This window comes from Rhagoletis pomonella, unplaced genomic scaffold, assembly GCF_013731165.1.
Source record: "Rhagoletis pomonella isolate Grant_MI unplaced genomic scaffold, Rhpom_1.0 Rhpom_scaffold_00007, whole genome shotgun sequence".
In the NCBI taxonomy this organism is placed as follows: Eukaryota; Metazoa; Arthropoda; class Insecta; order Diptera; family Tephritidae; genus Rhagoletis; species Rhagoletis pomonella.
This window is the reverse complement of record NW_023458561.1, coordinates 15,028,002-15,047,732: the sequence shown is the minus strand read 5'-3', so window position 1 is coordinate 15,047,732 and position 19,731 is coordinate 15,028,002. Positions and strand designations below refer to the sequence as shown.

General features: G+C 38.8%; 1 protein-coding gene across 1 annotated transcript; it reads left to right on the top strand.

Moving 5' to 3' along the window:
- Window positions 1-870: 870 nt before the first annotated feature.
- LOC118743599 lies at window positions 871-9,451 on the top strand. The gene is given in 6 exon segments (XM_036476365.1): window positions 871-1,233; window positions 1,334-2,248; window positions 2,513-2,805; window positions 2,872-4,406; window positions 8,909-9,219; window positions 9,221-9,451. Coding segments are annotated over 6 exon segments (3,648 nt in total).
- Window positions 9,452-19,731: the final 10,280 nt, after the last annotated feature.

The following is a 19,731-nucleotide window of genomic DNA, read 5'->3' as shown; positions in this document are numbered from 1 at the left end:
TGCCAGTTTTAAACCACTGTGCAGCAGGGGGTCTATTGTTCTCTTTCAGTGGAACTGGAAACTCAGCGTGCAACACGATCCTGGGCACAACATTCCCTGTGCTTTGTAGATTGTACTAAGATTACCGATTGTTGAGCTCGAATATGCTAACTCCAAAGATTTAATGTATACATGTAAAACATACATAAGAGTTAAGGTTCATGCGTTCGCAAGGGTTAATGCTTTGACACCACACAGGAGTTAATAGTAAACGTTTTTTTGACATTTGCTATTCACCCCTTCGTTTTCTTTGCATTCGATATATATTTTTGCTACTGCTCGCATACTCGTTCGCCCCGCTTATATTTCCTGTAAAATCCATTAAAAGTTAATTAAATGAATTGGTTAATCGCATAAACCGCGTCTTTTATTTGGAAACCCCGCCGCATAGTTTATCGGAATCCTCGCATCAACTTTGCTTGTAAATCTCGGCACCATATGCTGGTCCTTCGGTCCGGATTTAAACAACCCGCTCGTAAAAGTGCAAGTATAGATTTGCAATAAATAAACACAGTGTGTTCCCCGCTACAAAACTTATTATAAATCAGACATTTTTGCTGAAATTAAATAGAACTTTGGTGTGCAGTAGTTATATTAGAAGCTGTTTCTTAATTCAACATAACGAATTCTCGAGAAGCCAAGGTGACTTTGATTTGACCTCTACAAACTGTTTGTATTCGATATTTATAATTTTGACAACCTGCGGTGACTTTGATTAGCCCTCTACGAATTGTAAGTTGTCCTACATTCGACATTGTGCAAGTGTAATTTTTCAAATCCGCCGTGCTTTAAACTTCACCTTGAAACGACCCATAAAGTAAAATTAACGCAATGTCTGCCTCCGTGAAAACCCGCGATTCCGCACTAAACGCTATTAAGAGGTACATGGCAAAAAGTATAGATGATGCATTTGCCATGGACTTCGACAGTGTCGAAAGTTATTTGCAGCTCCTCAATGAGCAATGGGTCCGTTTCAACACTGCCCAAGATGCAGTCGAAACATCTTGTGGTCTTGAAAATGCTGAAGTGGAGGAAAATGCTCGCGTGCAAGGCGAGACTTGGTATGCTACAGCCCTGGCCAACTTCAAACGTGTCCAGAAGTGTCGCACGGAATCGGCAATGCAACCCGCACCCGCATCAAAGGCTGTGTCTGCATCAATACGTTTGCCGAAAATGGATTACCCACATTTGCTGGCGATTCCACGGAGTGGATAGCCTTTTACGATGCTTTTTGTTCGTTGGTTGACACGAACGCTGCTCTATCAGACGTGCAAAAATTACATTATTTGCGCAGCTGCCTAAAAGGGACGCGTTAAGTATTATATGCGGCTTCAAGATATGCGAGGCGAACTATGCAGAGGCATGGAACCTGCTGAAGTCCCGCTACAAGGTCATGCGAGTAATCGTTGAAGCACATCTTAGGGCGATAGCTGATATTCGCAAGGCTACGAGTGACGCTGCTGATGCTATAAAGAGCGTTATCGATGCATTTCAGCAACACATTCGAGAGCTCAAAGCGTTAGGGCGCCCCGTCGAATTTTGGGACGATTGGTTGGTGCATGAAATTGTCAACAAACTTGCGCTCGAGACCCGAAAGCAGTGGGAGCTTTCACTTGTTAGTGATGAGCCTCCGACATTTGAACAGCTGACGTCGTTTTTGGAGATAAGATGTCGCTCATTAGCAATGCTTACCACGCCTTCAGCTCAGACCTCGATTATCAAGTCGACTACACAGAAATCAGCTGGCAAATCAACCAAAGTGTTTCACGCTGTTCCGGAGCAGAACCTCACGCGCTGCATGTACTGTAATGCAGCTCACAAAATTTTTGCTTGTGACAAGTTTCGCAGTTTAGACTCAACCGCTAAGTCTAAGTTCATAAAGGAATCGAAAGCATGTTTGAATTGTCTGAGTCCAGGGCATTACAAGGAGCGCTGTAACAGCACGTCGGCATGCAGAGTATGTCACCAACGTCATCATACGCTGCTTCATAGTACTGCGGGCTCGCCCGCTACCACATCCGCTCATGTCGTCGAGGCTAACGGCATCGCTCCAAATACCGCATCTGCCAGCAATCATGCAGCCGACTCATCTGCCATCGCTTTGCAAGCGGATAGCGCTGCTACTCACGTTTCATCTTGCTTAAGTTCTGGTTCTAGTCTGCCCCCTGCAACGCAAAAAACCGTGATATTAGCTACCGCACTAGTAAAGGTTCGTGATCGTTCGGATCATTGACAGACCGCACGTTTATTGTTTGATTCCGGGTCGCACGCCTCATTCGTAACGGAGGCATGTGTACAGCGCTTGGGTCTTCCACGCACATCCTCTTCTGTATTCGTCACCGGAATTTGTTCATCGCAAGGAGGTCGCTGTAGAGGCGAGACGCTGCTCTCGCTTTCGTCTTACTGCTCAGATGAATGCTACGCTTTTAGTGCATTGATTCTTCCCAAAATCACAAACGATTTGCCAACACAGACTTTAAATGTTTCGAATTGGCCGCATATTCAAGGATTGTTCCTAGATCCGCATTATGCGAAGCCTAGCCGCATAGACATTCTGGTTGGCATGGATGTTATGGACCGATTCATCTGCACCGAGCTTCGTAAAGGTCCGACTGGCGCTCCTATGGCTCAGAGAACAGTTTTTGGGTGGACTTTGTTCGGAAGTGTCGACAGTTGTGCTTCACCCGCGCTGCGTTTACCGTCACTGCATTGCGACGTCCATCTGGATCGAGCGCTCGCTAAATTGTGGGAGCTGGAAGAGTTGCCGTAGAAAACGCATCTTACGCTCGAAGAAAGCTTCTGTGAAAGGCACTTCGATTCCACGCACAAAAGAACGCCTGACGGTCGCTTTGTCGTTGAGTTACCGCTAAAGCCTAACGTATCATTGGGCGAGTCACGCAACTTCGCGGTTCGCAACCTGTTACGCATCGAACGAAGGCTCGCAGGTAACTACGATTTGCGCTTAGGTTACAATGAGTTCATGCAAGAACTTATTGAAATGGGTCACATGGAGATGGTATCTGAAACGACGGGCGAAGGATATTATATGCCGCATCACCCAGTAATAAAGGAGTCCAGTGTAACGACCACGCTGCGGGTTGTTTTCAACGCGTCCGCCAAAACTACCACAGGGAATTCGCTAAATGACGCACTGTTTTTCGGGCCTCAACTGCAACAAGATCTATACTCCATATTGCTGCGCTTCAGGACGCATCGGCACGCGGTAACCGCAGACGTCGCGAAGATGTACCGACAAGTCTGCGTTTCACCAAAGCACGTCCACTTGCAGCGAATCGTTTGGCGTCCCGATCCGTATTCACCAATTAAGGATTACCGGATGCTGCGCGTAACGTATGGGGTGGCCACCGCGTCTCACTTGGCAGTCAAGTCGATGCAACAAACTCCTAAGTGCGCGTCTAGTAGCTGCAAGGAAGCCGTGGCTGTGATCCTCAAGGACTTCTATATGGACGACTTATTAACTGGGGCTTCTTGCAAAATAGAACTTAAGTCACTTCAACAAGCTGTCTCTGGCATTCTCAAAGAAGGCGGCTTTGAACTGCGGAAGTGGGCATCTAACTGTGCAGAGGTAAATGAGAGTATATCCAACGCATCTCAAAGTATACCGCATTACATGGTCAACGGTAAGGACGTTAACGCGCTTGGCCTCTTTTGGAACATAGAAGGCGACTATTTAACATTCACAGTGGACCTGAATCGGCCACCTGTTATTCTAACTAAGAGAGCCTTTTTATCTGACGCCAGTACTATTTTCGATCCACTTGGTTTGCTTGCACCTGTGACAATAAGGTCCAAGATGTGGTTTCAGGACATTTGGCGTGCCGAGGTTGGATGGGACGAGCTGATACCAGGCACAATCGCAAGGCTGTGGGTTGATCATCGTTCACAGCTGCAGCAATTGGCGAACTTGAAGGTGAATCGCTGGCTCGGCTCTGGAACGCTTGGATCGCTCACAGAGTTGCATATTTTTGCTGATGCTTCTGAGCGCGCTTACGCTGCAGTTATATACGCCCGTACTGTTCACAGCGATGGCCACGTCTCAGTTGCAGTAGTTTCGTCCAAGACCAAAGTGGCGCCAATAAAACCTACTTCTTTACCTCGCCTGGAACTGTGCGCGGCCCATCTCGCTGCCAAGTTGGTGAACAGTGTACAACATAGTTGGGGCGATCTCCGTTACCCTCTTTTTGCTTGGACAGACTCTACAATCACGTTGGCATGGTTGCAAGCACATCCCAGTAGATGGGAGACGTTTATTGCCAATCGTGTTGCTGATATTCACGAAATTCTACCGCCTGATTGTTGGAATCACGTACGCTCTGAAAGAAATCCCGCGGATTGCGCCTCTAGAGGCATAACGCCGCTCGAACTTTTGCACCATGAGCAATGGTGGACTGGTCCAGATTTTCTGAGCACTTCAAACCAGTTTTGGAAGCAAGCCTCTTCTAACCCGGTCACAACCGAGTTGGGGCTACGGAAGAAGGTTCACACTCACGTTGCAAACTCGGATAGTCATTGGTCGATAATGACAAAATATTCTTCGTACGCGAAATTACGACGAATCATCGCTTATGTTCTACGGTTTATTTGCAACACCCGCTCTGGAGCTCAACGCTCCGGCAATAAACGATATGGTCCTCCTAGCTGTGTAGAGATAGCCGAAGCTGAGCGCCGTTTAATTAGGTATACCCAACATTTTTTCTTTGCTAACGAAATTTCTCATTGCTGCGCAAAAAGGCCGATCCCGCTCCGCAGTAGCCTGTTGCGCTTACAGCCGTTTTTTTGATCCGAACGGTATTCTTCGAGTTGGAGGTCGACTGAGGTCAACAGATGTGGCGCACGATGTAAGACATCCAGTCATCTTGCCTAAAGGTTCTCCGCTATCGAAGTTAATAATCCTCGACATTCATCACTTCACTCTACATGCCGGACCACGCATAATGCAGGTGGTTTTACAACGCCGTTACTGGGTGATTGGTGCCCGCAGCTTGATCCGCAAAACTTATCGTAAGTGCGTTAAATGCACTTGTCTTAACCGCAACCTTGCAACGCAATCAATGGGTGACCTACCTGCGTCTCGAACAACCTATGTCCGCTGCTTCACACGCACCGCTGTAGACTTCGCCGGCCCGTATATGTACAAGTTCACGCATGGAAGAGGGGCAAAATCTACGAAAGGCTACATTTGCTCGTTTATTTGCATGTGTACTGGCGCAATGCAACTAGAATTCGTAGGAGACTTATCGGCGTCTTCTTTTCTCAACGCGTTCAAGCGTTTCATCAACCGTAGAGGGTATTGTAAGACAATGTTCTCCGATAATGGTACGAATTTCGTCGGCGCTGAGAAGGAACTTCGTAGCAGATATGAAAAGTGCATGGCAGACTTCACTCTTCAATCATTTTTCGCCGATTCCAACATAGAGTGGCGTTTCAATCCGCCGACCGCGCCTCATATGGGTGGATACTGGGAAACCGGTATCAAACGCATCAAGTACCACCTAAAACGCGTTTTAGGCGAAACTCTGCTGTCGTACGAAGAATTCAATACGTTACTAACAGAAGTGGAAGCCTGCGTGAACTCCCGTCCGTTATGTGAGGGCACGACAACTGCAGTCGACCTCGAAGCTCTAACGCCAGTGCACTTTATCGTCGGCGAGCCTCTAAAGTCGATCCCAGAACCTGAGGGTCAAGGGTTCTGCGGAAGTCTCCATCAGCGATGGCAATTAATCACTGCAATAAGACAGCACTTCTGGTGTCGTTGGAGAGACGAGTATCTCGTCAGCCTGCAACGGCGTACTAAGTGGTTTCGACCCTCACGTAATCTCGAAGATGGGGATGTTGTAGCTATCTTCAACGAGCCTACGCCTCCGACTAAGTGGACGCTTGCAAGGGTAGCGCGGTGCCACCCTGGAACCGATGGTCGCGTGCGAGTCGTGACAGTGAGAACGTCGAATGGAGAATTTGTTCGTCCAATAGCCAAGCTGTGCCTTCTACCTACGAAAGATGATGTATTTTCCGAAGGGACAAGCTCATAGTTTAACTATCAACTATTTTGTTTTGATTTTACCACTTACAGATTATTTGTAGTATTTAATTTCTTTTTGTATCTTGTTTTGAACATTTTAATATAACAGTTCAAGGGCGGCGGTATGTTGAGCTCGAATATGCTAACTCCAAAGATTTAATGTATACATGTAAAACATACATAAGAGTTAAGGTTCATGCGTTCGCAAGGGTTAATGCTTTGACATCACACAGGAGTTAATAGTAAACGTTTTTTTGACATTTGCTATTCACCCCTTCGTTTTCTTTGCATTCGATATATATTTTTGCTACTGCTCGCATACTCGTTCGCCCCGCTTATATTTCCTGTAAAATCCATTAAAAGTTGATTAAATGAATTGGTTAATCGCATAAACCGCGTCTTTCATTTGGAAACCCCGCCGCATAGTTTATCGGAATCCTCGCATCAACTTTGCTTGTAAATCTCCGCACCACCGATTAAATAGAAACACTTAAGTTGGGTGCGAAACAAACTGGCGAAGGTTTTCACTATATTTTTTGTAAGTGACATTTTTATTTCTCATATTCTGTGTTTAAAAATTTACCTCTGAAAAATGCAGAGCTGATTTAAAGGACAGTTTAAGAAATAAAAGACAAATGGCGTCCTTTATTTTGAAAAAAATTATATAGGACAGGGGATTAAAATAATGGACTGTCCTTTGAAATAAAGTTAGTTATGCTTAATGAAAATCACAAAATTTTGATTTGAATTTGATGACTGTTATTTGACCGACTCGCGTTATGCTTGAAAAAAAAACCAAGTGCGCGGACAAGAAAAATAAATTGTTTTACATTTGATTGAGCATTACCAATCGTCGTTTAAAGTACAAAACCGCATATCGTCGTTATGCAAAACCGCGTAACTGACATTTGCTGCCAAAAATTCGATTTGCTCATACAAGCTCTTGGCTCAATCCTTATCCATTCGTCCTGAAATATACTAGCAGGAAATGCGATTGCTTTATAAAAAAGAGAACCATTTTGAGAAATGAGTGTTTTTACTCTTAGAAAATAATTTATGCAACCTCACATACGCAGTTTTGCATTATCTTGATACGTGGTTTCGCATTTTGTTGATACGCGGTTTTGTACTTCAAACGACGCAATGCTTACCAGCTTTATGAAATGTAAAAACACTCATATTTCAAAATGGTTCTCTTTTTTATAAAGCAGTCGCATTTCTGGCTAGTATATTGCAGCAAGAATGGATAAGGCTTGAGCCAAGAGCTTGTGTCAGCAAATCCAATTTTTGCCAAAAAAAATGTCAGTTACGCGTTTTGCAGAACGACGATAAGCGGTTTTGTACTTTAAACGACGATATGTACTTATGTATTATTTAAGCTGATGATTACAAGATCAGAAACAACATCTATACATAGTATAAAGGAAAGTCGAGATTTTTTGCACGCGGTATTCTCGAAAACTATTGAACGAATTTTGACGAGATTTTCTCTAATATACTCTGTATCAAAAGGAGAGGGATCTTATAAGCGGTTTCATCAAAAGTTGCTATTAAGAGAGGAAAAAAGAAGCGTTCGTACTAAAAAAAATCACTATTCGAAAAGTTCGAATTTCTGAGCAAAATGCAAAAATAAATTTCTCCTTAAATAGTTCAAGGAACAACCCCTATGAGTTTTATCGCAAACTTAAATTCACTTTCCCTCTGACTGGGCGATAAATAAAAATAAAACAAATGTTTCAAAATAGCTTAGAAGCTAGCTGCGAATCACGAATTACGAAAATTCGGGTTCCAGAATAAGGGGGAACATTTGCGTGTATTTTGTTGTTCCTTCTGGTATCGAAAGTGTCAAAAACTGTTCTGATATTTTTCTTCTAAATCAAAACGTGCCATGTGAAATACATAATAATATAAAATAAAAAATTTAATTTTTAATTTTTTCTTTCTTAGTAAATTTATTTGCTTGTCGAAGCATTGATCCATCCTTTGCAAGACCCAGTAATCAGCGGTTGTGCTTCTGAGTTGGGCGAACGTTTCAAAAGCTGCTATTCAGTAGCTTGTTTACAGGCTAACCTAATATTCGCGGCTTGCGTTTTGATACGCACGCCGCCGAATTTGTTTTTTTGCGTCACCCGAAATTGGCTTGCGTGCGTTTGCATTTGATTTCATTGAGCGAAACGTCAAATCAAAATGTCACGCAGAACAAAAATTGGAAATTGAGTTAGCTTCATACGCACGCCGTTCAATTTCGGTTGATCTCATACAAGTTGCATGTGCATGAGAAATTTTTGACAATAAATTGGCGGCGTGCGTGAATATTAGGTTAGCCTGTTAGTATGGAAAAAGGTTTCACATGCAAATAGATATTAACAATTTAGAATATTTGTGCGAAGAAATTAAAAATATTTAACATTTTCGAGACCAAATAGTTTGAAACAAAAAAAATCAAATCAGTTGGTCTACTGATACTACTTGTTCAATGTTGCAGCATATCTATGTATTAAAAAGTATTTAAATTTTTTAATAGTGGCTCATTTACGATGTGCTCCAAACATTTGGCGAACTTTTTTTTCGCCTTCTCAATGTGTAACAAGTTAAGATGACTGCCATCACGGCCGGTAAGAAACCGCAAGCAAAGGGTAGACAACCTTCCAGGAAGCTGCCTCCTGTCCCTGAGTCATAGTTGAAGTTCAGCAAGAAGCAGGTCAGCAAATTGCTACCCTGATCAAACGTAAACTAAAGCGCTCTGCTGCGATTACACTCCATAAATGTGAAAACTTGGTGCATGCTGAGAAATATCAAACAAGAAAACTCCGTGATGGACGCCGTGAGATGAAGTTGCGCCGTGTGGCAAAAAACGCTGCCAATTCTACGTGCCCGAAAAATCCAAATTGGCTTTTGTGATCCGTATCCGCGGCATCAACAAAGTTGCACCAAAAGTGCGTAAAGTTTTACTGTTGTTCCGTTTTCGCCACATTAACCAATGTTTGTTTATCAAATTGAACAAGGCAACCATTAATATGCTACGTATGCCGAACCTTATATGGGGTTATCCAAATCTTAAATCAGTTCGTGAATTGATGTACAAACGTGGAATTGTCAAGCACAACCATCAACGTGTCCCAATCTCTGACAGACAGCTTTGTGATCGAACGCAAATTGCGCAAAGCGCACGGAATTCAGTGCGTTGATTATTTGGCGCACGAAATATTCACTGTTGGAACCCACTTCAAGAAAGCCTCCAACTTCCTGATGCCATTCAAGCTCAACACATCAACCCGAGGCTGGCGCAGGAAGGCTAATCATTACGTTGAGGTTGGTGATTTCGGTAGCCGTGAGCAGAAGATCAACAAACTGCTACGCAAGATGGCTTGAAGAAATTGTTTTTTTTTTTGTATTTAAGGCGACAATATAATGTGGCACATCTTCAAAAGGCGCCCAAGCAAAAAAAAGAAAATTAAAAAATTCCTGAAGTTGCCTTACACGGGTCGATTTCTGTCGATTGGAAAATTGACTGAGATATCGACCAGCCAAAACGCTTACATTTTACGGTTAAATAGCAATTTACACGGGTAGATTTTAGTTAAACGACAAAAATCGACCGTGTAAAGGCATCTTAAATAACGCTCAAATTAATGCTCACCTTAGAGATGGAAAATACCAATAACCATTTTATAATTTCGAAAATTATTCCATTTATATTTGTTCTTGCATTTTCCACACCACCTGGGAGGTATGCTTTTAGGCGCGTTACTGATTTTTTTTTTTTAAGGTGCTCGGTTACCCAAGAGGCCTATTTTCAACTTTACAACTTAACTTAAAAAGAATTAAAACTAAAGCATGCAATATATAAAGAAAATTGAAAATTGTCTTACATCTTGTAAACATAAAAAATTGCACAAATTCATTATTCATTATAAAATAAAATTAAATATCACAATTCAGTTGACGTGTATACATATATATGTACATATTTACAAAATGTGGTCTGTATGCACCCACAGTAAGTTCTCATAAAACCTAGCCTAAATTCAGAACTAAAAAAAACGAGCAAATGGGGTCGGAAACTACTAGCTTTAAAAGATTAATGTGGAAAATGTTTCAAGAGCTGAAACTGTATTGCAATAATAACAAGTAATTTTTAGCATAAAAAAAAACCGACTTCAACTCTCATATAAAAAAAATATATATATATATATATCTCATGATCCGCTGATCGGATCTTAACCAGATTAGTATGGGACCACCTCTGAGACCCTACCTTTCCGATGCAAAAAAAAAAAAAAAAAATATTCCGACGAACTGATAACCTCCTCCTTTTTTGGAAGTCGGTTAAAAATAACAGTGCATAAATTGGAAAACTTGTTTTTGTTTTGCTTTATAATTTTTATATTTTTTTATATTTAAAAAATATATATATTCCGACGAACTGATAACCGCCTCATCAGTTCGTCGGAATATATATATATTTTTTTTTTTATGTATGTTACCGCATAACTTTGGACCACGTCAACCGATTTCGATAATTTGCATCGGAAAGGTAGTGTCTCAGAGGTGGTCCCATACTAATCTGGTTGAGATCCGATCAGTGGATCATGAGATATATATATTTTTTTTTTATATGGGAGTTGAAGTCGTTTTTTTTTTTGCTAAAAATTACTTGTTGGGAATATTGGTTCAGATGGAATTTTTATATTTGTTTTGGGTTTTCAGCTCATTAATGATGCACCCATGGTTGCGTTTACCGTCTATGAAAATATTTCATGAAGCGTTCCAAAATTAGCACCGAGCAACTAAAAGCTGGTTAAGCTTATATGAAATAGTTTTTTATTAAATATTTATTCCTGGTATTTAGTAAAAAAACATTCAGATCAATACTAATGTATGAAATGAAGTAAATAAAAATCTGCGAATACATTTCATGAATATTTTGTTGGTGCTGACGTATATAGAATTAATGCGTTAGAGAGAGATAAATATACAAGCTTAACGCGCTAATTTAGGTATACTTGTATGTATATACCTGTTACTCGTCTGGCATATACTCCAACTGCGAGAATAATGACAATTATAACTTATTTAACAAGTTACTTTCGGCAACTCAAGATTGAAGTTTGGAATGCATTTTCTCAGAAACACGACTACAGATCTTCTCCAAAGTGTCGGAGGATGCTATGTACTAGTTCACGAAATTCTTAAATTATCTTATTTTTTTAGTTTAGTGTCAACCATTTATGAGTTTAATAAAATTTTGTCGTATATGACATTTGTCAAAAAATTTGCAGTAAGTTTTAATGATATACGCCAAAATGTGATAGCAATTTTTTATAAATTAACGATACTTTTTACTAATCAGCCTAACCGTGAGATTCGCCCGAACAAAATTTCGCCAACAATTTTTTCATCCACCTGTAGTGAATACACGCAAACGAAAAGTGAAAAAGTGACCCGGTTCTAGAAAATGAAACTCATGATAAGGCTGAATGTGTCGGAAACTAAAGAAGAACAGGTAACTCTCTTTGAAAGATCTTGATTAGTTTAGTACGACAGCAATACTAACGCAATTTGTACCAAATAGCCGAAAATATTTTAGTAAATTACTCGGAAACTAAAGAAGATATCCAAAAACCAGTTAACAAAAAATCGAAATATCTTACTTTAAAATATATAACTGCATCTATAACTACAAATTTTCAAAATGACGCTTCCGGCAATTTTCCATCCAAGCGACGATATTTGAATGTTACTCGCATAATTTCGAGCCTGTATGTAAATTTTCGGGAAAAAAGTTAAAAAACATATTCATCTGCTGAAAAGATATTTTCGCAGATTCACAATTTATTTAAAGTAAATCTATCAGCCCTATCTCCTATTTCATGTGAATAATTCTCCCCAGTGCTTAAATAATTTTCACCACATTAAATAGCTGCACATCACCCTATTTGCCGAAAAAGCGTTGCTTGCAACACTAGTCCTTTATGGGGACCAAACTTGGTGGAAAAAAATAGCTAGGTTTGTTTACTGGATATACTGAGGTTTAAACGACCGCTCATACCACCGCATAGTCGAAGTCGACATGAAAATGCGGTGCCACAATATGCAGTAACGACGCTTTGGTCATACAAGTCATCGCAAACACGAACGCGACAAAAAATGCGATGCACACAAATATCGCATTGCTTGCGGTGGCGGTTATACTTACACCGCATTGTTTGCGAGTATACTTGATGTCTCGAAAAAGGCACCGCATGCTGATCACTGGTATGTATGTATATAATGTGTGTACGTTTTCGAAGACTTCGAAACCGCTGATGATCAAGAATTATAGAATACAAGATTGCGCCAATGAGAGAGGATTTTTGAGCGTAATTTTTTGGTTTTGGTGTTTAATGCATCTCCTCGCCGGCAGAACTGCTTCCACTTTTTCGCCTGGTTTGCGTCCGTAGGAAAGGAAAAAAACTTATATCGCACGCTTTCCTTTTGTTTTCACTATTACACTTTGCCACTGCACACTTCATTTTGCTTTGTAATGTCTCAATAATTGTTTAAAACCACGCAGAATATTAACGCACAAATATTAAAATTGTTATTTGGTTTTTTCGTATGCTCACAATCAACAATTGCACCAAGATGACGTCACGCACACAGCTCATTCTGTCAAAATCACAAAGAGCGGATTAGCGGTACCGCGATTGGCGCAATCTCTATTTCTCTCAATCGTGGATTTTGATGTTATTAACAGAAATACTCTGACGTAGTCTGGAGATGGTTTCTGTAAAGTTAAGCCCTATTGGACTCAAAGTAAAAGAGTTGCCACCCATTTAAAAAATATGTAAAACTTAAATGAAATATTACAAAATTGGGATCAAATGAAAGGTGATTGAGGAAGTCTTAATCCAAACACATTTTTTTATATGTCTTCCCCCTATAAAATAAAAAAGCTGCCAGCTGTTAAAAAATTATTTTTAAAATATCAAAAACAATTTAAAAACTTTATACATAAGACTAAATAAAAAATCCATCTCATGCTGGAAAAATAAAATCTTTCTTTATTAAGATTAATTACACTGTGTAAGTTGAAAATTTAGGTAAAGGTTCTGATAGTTGATGATGGCTCCAGTTTTCGAGATAACGGTACTTGAAAATTTGCTTAAATTTTAACGTTTTTGTAAATAAATCTCAGAGTTTTAAGATTATTTTATTAAAATTTTGCACGTGATTGTTTTTTAGTATTAATTTAACTATTTCGAAAATCATCTAAATCTGTTAACTATAACATATAGCTCTCATACAACTGATTGTTCATATACGAGACTTTTTACTCAAAAATATGTTAATAACCAGTTGCATGAGAGCTATATGGTATAGTAAACCGATTTCGGTGATTTTCAGAAATAGTAATATTAAAAAACAGTCACGTACAAAATTTTGGAAATATAACTTTAGGGAGTTATTTAAAAAAAGTTAAAATTTTCAATTACCTTTACCTCGGAAACTGGATCCAATCCAGCAAAACGGGGACTTGAATTTAGAAGGTCCCAATTAAGTACATTGAACCACTAAAACCTGTGCTCAAGATAAAAAGTTCAAGATCCGAGCACAGTTTTATTATATATACAAAACAAGAGAGATTTGGTAGGTCGAAGGTTGCTCTTTATGAATGGAGATATGGAAGACTAAGTCTTCCACCACCCATTCATTCCCTGACGGAAACAAGTGATTTTTTTTTAATCAACTAATTGAAAGACTACCTTAAAACAAATGCAAAAATGAAGTTGTTTAGACCAAATTCATTTTTAAGTACTTGAAATTAAATGCAGAATAGGACAGTCGACTTGCTGCTTGCACACAATTCAAGCTGAATATTTGAAAGCGCATTTACATGCCTGGCTGTAGCTGAGCGTGCAAGATGTTTGCTACAACTGGTCGCAGCCAAGAATGTCCATGTTCAAATCTCATTTAATTTAAAATTTTTAATTTCGGGTTTTCTTAATTATGAAAAAGCATCTGTGAAGTGCAGAATGAAAGCGAATTCAAACGACTGACCTTAAAGTGTTTTAATCCAAATGCTTTTTAAATTTGTTGAAAATACATGCAGGAAAAGGTAATTGACTGCTTCCTAGGACATCACCATGTTAAATAAATGAGTTCGTTGCAGGTAAAATAGTGAGAATTTCAATTAGTTGTCATTGAAAATAAAGTAGTTTATAAATTACTTTTAAATTAATTAAGTTTCCTGCAGGGTTGTTATTGAAAAATGCTCCCTGCTTTTTCCGCTTTTCTTCCATTTGTCTTCTAGCTTCGATGAAAATCTACTGATAAAAAGTCGTACCTCTTTTGGTGACTTTTCGGTGATCTCAGAAAAATCGTATTTTAAGGTCAAAACTTTATAGAGCATGCTGTTTTGGCGACTTTTTTAATTTTTCGGCCATTCTTCCAAAATTTTTTCTTTTCGATATCAAGTAGGAATGATTTTCAAAAAAAAAATTATAAAAAAATAATTGTACAGAATTGTGCAGATAGAAACTGTCATATTTAGAACCTACAGGGCCACAGCTATGATGTATATAAATTTTAGACTGGGGATAGGTGGGGAAATACTACTTTCACACTAATAAATGCAAATAGTTGCACAAAAATATCGAAATTTGAGATTTTGGCATTTCTTCTTCACTAATAAATAACGACAAATACAATATAACATAGAATGCTACTTACCTTTGCCTTGCAAATCCATCTCAAACATAAAGTAAACATACCTCTATAAAACAATGGTCGCGTTTATAAGACGTAGCTGTTTAGCTCATCTGCTACGAAATTGCTGGCAGCTGTTGAACCCAACAATTACGTCTTAGAAACGGCTTGATGAATATGCTGCCAAATGAACAGCTGATAAATGTAAACAAATAAAATTGCAACAAATAGAGATAGTTGCGCCGATACTATTTAGAATTCAACGCTGAGCGGCCGCCGTGTTGAAAAATTCGTTCAATGTTACAATGAATTAAACAGTGTAAAATTATATAGCAAACATCTTAAAAACATATATTTAGAAACGTAGTACTATTATAAAATATTTTAGTTACTTTTTCACGTCAGTAATATAAAACATAATAAATTTGTTTGCAACTGCCACCTAACAAAGCGGCGTTAAATTTAATATAAGCGGCGTAAGTCTTTTCGATCAGCTGTTTAGGCTAAGCCCAACAGGCTGAGTTCAGGTAGCGTAAAAATTTTCCGCTGGAAAAAATTGCGGAAAGTTGCCAACTGTTTGGCTGAGCGTAACTACTCAACTGTGCGTTTCTAAGACAAACAGCCAACGGTTACCCAACAGCTACGACTTATGAACGCGCCCAATGGCAGGCAAAATAGCAATAAGTCCACGTAATGAAATTGAACAACACACGTGAGCGTTTTTCTGACAAGAACAATTAATTACTTATATTTGAACAATAATCATGCAAAAATTTTGTCTAATTCATAGGAATGAGAATATTGATTGTCATTTTCAATATTTATAATTCAAAAATTCAATGCCGACTTTTGCCCAATTAACTTATTCTATTCGAATTGACCATGGTGTCAATATCATCTGCATATACCAACATCGTTATTTTTCTATACATGCATACATACATATATAGTGCCGCTGCGATTATCAAGTGAAACGCAAGTTTCTTTGAACAAATAAAGCTTAATCCCGTAAAAAACCTAACTCACAAAATAATATTAATAACGCAGGTTTACAAAAGAAAATGTATGCATATTGAACCAAACCTCAATATCCCTATGTTATTCGACCCTCTGAATGCGAATCCGAGGTCTGTTAGCCTCCATCACGTCAGGTTCGAGGTCATTTGAAGGTCAAGTAGGGAAAAATTCATTGATTAAACCTGAAAATTCAATAAAATTCTTCTTAATTTGACCCCAGGGACCCCTATATTCGGATTTAGCGACACCAAAAAAAAAGTTTAATTTTATTGGAAAATTTGATTGTCCTATTTGACCCTCAAATGCCCTCGAACCTGACATTATAGAGGTTAACCGACCTCGGATTCGGGTTCAGCGGGTGTAAAACTCCATATATATATGAATTTTCAGGTTTATTCAATGAATTTTTCCCTACTTGACCTTCAAATGACCTCGAACCTGACGGGATGGAGGCTATCAGACTTCGGATTCGACCGTCGAATAACATAGGGATATAGAGTAGGGCTGATGATACCCGGTTACCCGGGTATTACCCGGGGCTTTTATTACCCGGGTAGTCGGGTATTACCCGATTTGCCCGGGTACCCGGGTAATATACATATGTTGGTGCCGGTTAAACGAAAAACACCCGGGTAATGCGACATAAAGCTTCTTGTATAATCTTTTTGGTGAGGATAAATATTTTTTCAGTGAGAAAATTTTTTTTTATAATTATTTTTTTATGTCTAGAGTGTACGCGACTATGTACACCTAACCGCTTGCCTGAGTAGACGGAGACAAGAAAAGTAAATTAAAACATTAGTTTCTGTACTTAAATTCAAACTTCTAATTTTTGTAAATGCATATACATACATACATGGATGTGTACATATGTATGTATGTATGTATATTTTAAAGAATATTAAATATTAATATTTTAAAACAGGGACTGAGAACGAAATGTATGATCGAAACTAAATGCCATTGTCGTAGTTTTGTTCCCAAGAACGCGTCAAAACCAAAACCAAAATGAGAACAAAACTGACGAGAACGTTCTCATTGGGAATTATATAAGAACTAAACCCTGTGGTAGGCCACTTCTGGTACAAAAAGTAAGGTAACAAAGCCTTATGCTATTCATTCACCTAAAGATTTTGTACTTTTATTGTATCAGCTTGTTCAAATTATAGTTTCTTTTCTCATAATATTTAAAGCTTTTAAAATCACAATTATTTAATGAAGTTTCCTTAATACGAGAAGTAGGTTGATGAACGTATTGTTGTGAAATAATTGTGGAAGAAATTTTAAAATTTTTTTCATTCCAACACAAAAATTGCCTCAACTGTCGGTCATCGTTTAGATTCGCAGGTGGGTGTGTCTCAATAATTTTATTTGTTACCGATCCGATATCTGTACGTGCATTACCAACTTCGTAAATATTAATATTTTAGACATGCCTAAAACAAGCTGGGTTTGGAAGTACGCTTGTGTGATGAATGACGGATTTGTCAAGTGCAATGTATGTGTTGTATATTATAATATTTCCCCATATGGTACGGAAGATTCTTATAGATTTTCCCTATGTACGTTCGTTTGCGTTATATGATCGTAAATGCGTTTAATTTTCACCTCTCCACATTTTTTCGGGTGCCCGGGTACCCGGGTAATTACCATACTGCCCGGGTACCCGGTCTACCCGGGTCTACCCGGGTCTACCCGGGTTATAAAATACCCGGGTACCCGGGCTACCCGGGTAATTCAATACCCGGGTAGGGCTTCACCCGCTACCCTGGTACCCGGGTAGCTCATTACCCGGGTGAAATCATCAGCCCTAATATAGAGGTTTGGTTCAATGTGCCGAAACTTTTTTTTCTGAAAACCTGTGTAATGTCTGAACAACGATGAATCATATATGGCAACAGGTATATTGGGCGCTTCCTTCACAATGATTTTTTTAATATAAATTTGAATTCATAAAGTTATTTTCGGTCCCTGGTCGTAAGGCAAGGAGGAGGACCCTTCGTAATATCAAACTCTATAAGTTCTGAGGGCTTATAGATAAGTTGACCACTGGACAATGTGTCGAATTTCTACTTTGTATTATCTTTTATTATTTTCTACCCTTCGGCGTAATTAACCTCTAATATCCCTAAAGGTATTTTTTGCATTATAATCAATCACGTGAACCGCAGGTACAGTATCACCACCCAAATAGGCATTAATATGTATTTAAGAACTATTTATGAATATATTCCACACTTTTTAATTTTAATTCAGTGTTTTAATCTCTTTCTTATGAGAATGTCCGCTTCACCTCGAGGTTTTCACTTGTATGTAGATGCGTGGTATCATATAGTTTATATCCATTAATTGGAAATTTATTTAAGTAATAGCATAGAATTGTAGAATATTATTCTATAAGTCTGCTGTTATATTAATATACCATGAATACTATACATATTATATACATTTATTGCAGGCAGAAGATGAACGAAAATTAAAAAACATTGATTCAGTCATGGACCCGAGAGCAAATGAAGAAAGTAAGGCCATATCGCCACATACTTCGTATCTGAACAAGAAACGGATAGGATTATTACGAAAACAGGAAACTAAAGACCACTCATTTAGTGCCATTAGGGAATTCAATTTCGACAAGGAAAATATTGCACTGGAGATGATGACACCGAAATGGCGCCAAACAGTTTCCCTTGAATCGAAAGCATTGCCAAATGAAATTGCTACAGTGCTGAAAGAGGTAGAAGAAAAACCAGTGGAAGTTACATATCGCAAGCCCGCTCCTACCAAAAATACCTTGGAGTTTAAAAATAAAGAGAACTCAATAGTCGATGGTACTGATCCCATTCAAATAAGTAATAATGAACAAATATTTAATTTGAGTGATAAAATTCAGGCCATACCCCACAATGACCTTCCGTATTGGCTTAAACCGAGTGCGGTGCAGATTTATCCATACAATTTCATAATGGCCGTAAGGCGTAAACTCGAAGCACTAGCTGATGTAGATCAACAATCTACTATCAAAAAAGGGTCTGCAAAAAATTTGAGCATGATAACATCCGAAAGTGATGTACCATTAGTGTCGAAAGCTAGCAAGAAATCAATTCAAGAATCAGCAAAACAATCAGGGGGTTCGGAAAGCAAAACATCATTCGGTGACTGTGATATAACATTTATATCGGATATTGAAAACAAATCAAATCAAAAATCCTCAAAACAATCATGCAATTCAGAAAGTAAAGCATCACTACTAGAAAAACGTTTGGTAGATCATACAATAGCAATAGATAAAAGGGTTAATCAAAAATTGATAAATCCCAAAATTAGCTCAGTACAATCTCAATCCGAATTAAACTCGAATCTTAGCTCTATATCAATTCAATTGAAGGCTTCTTCAAATACCATTTCGGAAACAGTAACCAAAAAAACTAAAAGTACTCCCTTAACATATGCAAGGCCAAAAATATCTGCAATGCCATCAGAAGATGATACCACAATTTCCAGTTCAATATTTAATAGCCCCGAGAGAAACATTCGCCACATAAATGTAAGTATTGATGCCAATAATTTCGAGGAAAGACAGGGGGCAATTAGCCCTTTGTCTCTTGAACGTGTGGAGAATCTAACGATCACGTGCAACAAAAAACTTAAAAGGGCGATTGCGGCAAGACATGTGAATACAAGTCGGGGTGATATACTTGAGCCATCTGAAACAGATCCAAGTCTTATCCATAAAGGCAATTTTGGAAACGAAATGGATTTTAATCAGCTGCTGGAGGACTTTAATCGCAGTTTATCACAAGTAATTGAAGTGAATGACCGTTTGAAATCCACTATTAATAAATCGCATGAAATTTGTGGCTGGGAGCAGAGTAGAGAACCCCCAGAACCTAGTTGCCTTAAAAATTGGGATGAGTATACGGAGGATTTTGAGAAAAACTCTA